The sequence below is a fragment of the Tupaia chinensis genome, unplaced genomic scaffold (genome assembly GCF_000334495.1).
Source record: "Tupaia chinensis unplaced genomic scaffold, TupChi_1.0 Scaffold000052_1, whole genome shotgun sequence".
In the NCBI taxonomy this organism is placed as follows: Eukaryota; Metazoa; Chordata; class Mammalia; order Scandentia; family Tupaiidae; genus Tupaia; species Tupaia belangeri.
Window position 1 is genome coordinate 4,825,456 of NW_006159510.1, and position 2,555 is coordinate 4,828,010.

The following is a 2,555-nucleotide window of genomic DNA, read 5'->3' on the forward strand; positions in this document are numbered from 1 at the left end:
GGGGGAAGGGAATTTTCCCCCCAGGTTTTTTTTTTTTTTTTTTTTTTTTGAGACATTTTTGTTATAGGGCATGTGTTCTCACCATCCATTACACCATATGCTGTTCCCAACTTCCAGCTAGTGTTATAATGCAATACCTTATCCCCTTGGTTGTCACAAACATCACAGAAATATTCTGGAGTATATATATGTATGTGCGGTGTTCGTGTGGTTGAGATTTTGAAAGTGGTCTTTAGAATGGGGTATAATGGGACATTCCCAAAAGCAGTCCCACAGCATCAGAGTTAGCAGCTGATGGCTGAGTTGGAAAGTGCATGGCAGACAGGATGGCTGGGGCTGAGTTTAATAGGCGTACTGACCCCTTCCCTGACAGTGACTGGCCAACATATGCTTAGTGTCAGAAACGCTTATCAGCTGATGACAGGATGCGTGTTCCATGTCTGTCTATTGTTTACGTTCCGTGTTTAGGAACTGGCTGTGTGTTTTGTGGGGCAGTCAGGAACCTGCACAGTGAGCTGAGCACGTCGAGCCAGCCCTCAAACTCTGAGGGCCATGAGCCATAGTGAGTTCTCATCACTAGAAAAAGCAAATATACCAATGAGTGGATGCATTACAACCTTTCATATATTTGCTGTATTTTTTCTCAAAACTTGAGTTTTTAGCTCTTCTGAGCATAATGGTTTGATCAGCATATTAGGGGAGAAATTTAACATTACAAAAAGTCAAGGACAAAAATCAGTATGCTGTGTATGTTGGTGCTTATAATTTCTCCCTTCCCTCGCTTACTTTTCAAAAACTCTATTTTAAAGTCCTTGTGACCGACATGCCTGATTGGCATCATCTCCCCTTAGTGAGATTTTTTTCCAATCAGCGGTGGTACAGGCCAGCTATCACCAGTCCAGATAGTCGCATAACCCACTGTGGATTAAGTTACTGAAAGCCTAAGCCTTCCTGAGCTTGGCTAGGCTTCCTGTGCCGGCAAGAACTAGATGTGTTTTTAGACTGTACTGAATGATCAGCCCTGTCCCTTGAGACCATCCTGAACTTTTTTTCCTTCTCTTGCAGGTGACATCACACAAAAAGGATATGAAAAGAAGAGGTCAAAGCTAATCGGAGCCTACCTTCCCCAGCCTCCAAGTAGGTAACACTTGATGAGTTGCATAAATCATCTAGTTTTAAGAATTCTTTGCAAACATGTGAGAAACAACTGAGAGCATGTCCTTGCTTGGTCCCGAATCCGCATGAAGACCATGCATTTGAGGTGTGCCCTTGCTACATCCAACTCCTTTGTATGATTACACATATGTTTTGTAAATATGGGAGGCATATATGATATTTATAAATGTGCCTAATAACTTTCATAAGTATTTTATCTATAGACGAGGATCAAGTACAGATAACTTACAATGCTGTAATTACAAAAAATATGAGAGCATTTATGATTTAAATATAATTTTTGAATGAATAAGTTTGTTATTATAACCGATTATGGTATAAATTAATTCAAAATTTAAGCTGATATCATGGGATGACAAATATAGAAGTCTCGAAAATGATATACCGTGCCTGGGATTACAAAACTGTAAAACTTGATTGCGTTTTGAGACACAGGTGTAAAACGTGTATTAGTGAGTCTTCAAAAGAACAAAATCTGTTTCCTTCCAGTGTTCTTACATGTCCAGAGCTATAGAATCTCATTGCCTTGGAGCTTAGTTCTATAAATTTCAGGGAATAAAAACATTAGACTGGAATTCTAAATGCCTCACTCCCAGTGTAAGCTCAGTTCAGTTTGAGGTGGACCTTGAAAATTCAGTAGGCTTTCAGAATGGCTTAAAGCTAATGCCAACAATATTTTCCTAAAGGCAAAAAAGGATAGTAATGTAAATTTTGAAGGTGAGAAAAGAACTCTACAGTATTCACTGTTGAAATTCAGTTTCAAAAGGTTTAAGTGCTCCTGTGTCCATACCTGCACACACCCCATTTCTACTCTTCCAAGGCTCTGTTCCGTTAGCACAGTGTAAAGAGAGTTTCCTGGGTCCCAGGGAACTTGTTTTGTGTATTGTGTTTATGCTGTGTTTATAGTTTTGTTTTGATTTGGACTGTTATTCATTCGTTCTTTGATTTCTAGAAAGTTGACATAAAAGTGGACTGGTGCCTAGGCCTTTCTTAGGTGAAGGGCTGGATGATCCTGGGGTCTGGTTTACGAAAGGAAGGAACTACTGTTCTAAGTGAGGAACAATGAGAGGGTTGGTGGAAACTCCTGTATGGAGGCTTTAGGTGCCAGTGTTGGGGAAGGTTAGACAATGATCTTTGTTCCCCTTTTGTCTTTCTCTTGTCTTTTGACAGAACCACGTGACAATGGCTGTCTTAGTGGCCGTCACTTTCTGAATTCGTTTCTTTAGATGCCCTTCATGTCCTGGAGGAAGTTGGTGGGCTATGGACAGTGTTGGATTTTAATTTCTGTGCCTTCCCAAACAAAAGTGAAACAGAAGCGCTTCCCCGCTTTCCCAGCAGATGGTCCTCGAGCCACAGCTGTGCCAGGTGTGGCTGGGGCC

The 2,555-nt window shown here is 40.9% G+C and overlaps 1 protein-coding gene across 1 annotated transcript in view; it reads left to right on the top strand.

Moving 5' to 3' along the window:
• DIP2C (DIP2 acetate--CoA ligase C (putative)) overlaps window positions 1-2,555 on the top strand; it is a 213,468-nt gene that overhangs the window by 2,402 nt on the left and 208,511 nt on the right. The window contains exon 2 of the mRNA XM_027775359.1: window positions 1,066-1,137. Within this exon, the coding sequence (XP_027631160.1) occupies window positions 1,066-1,137 (72 nt within the window). The remainder of the gene's footprint in view (window positions 1-1,065; window positions 1,138-2,555) is intronic.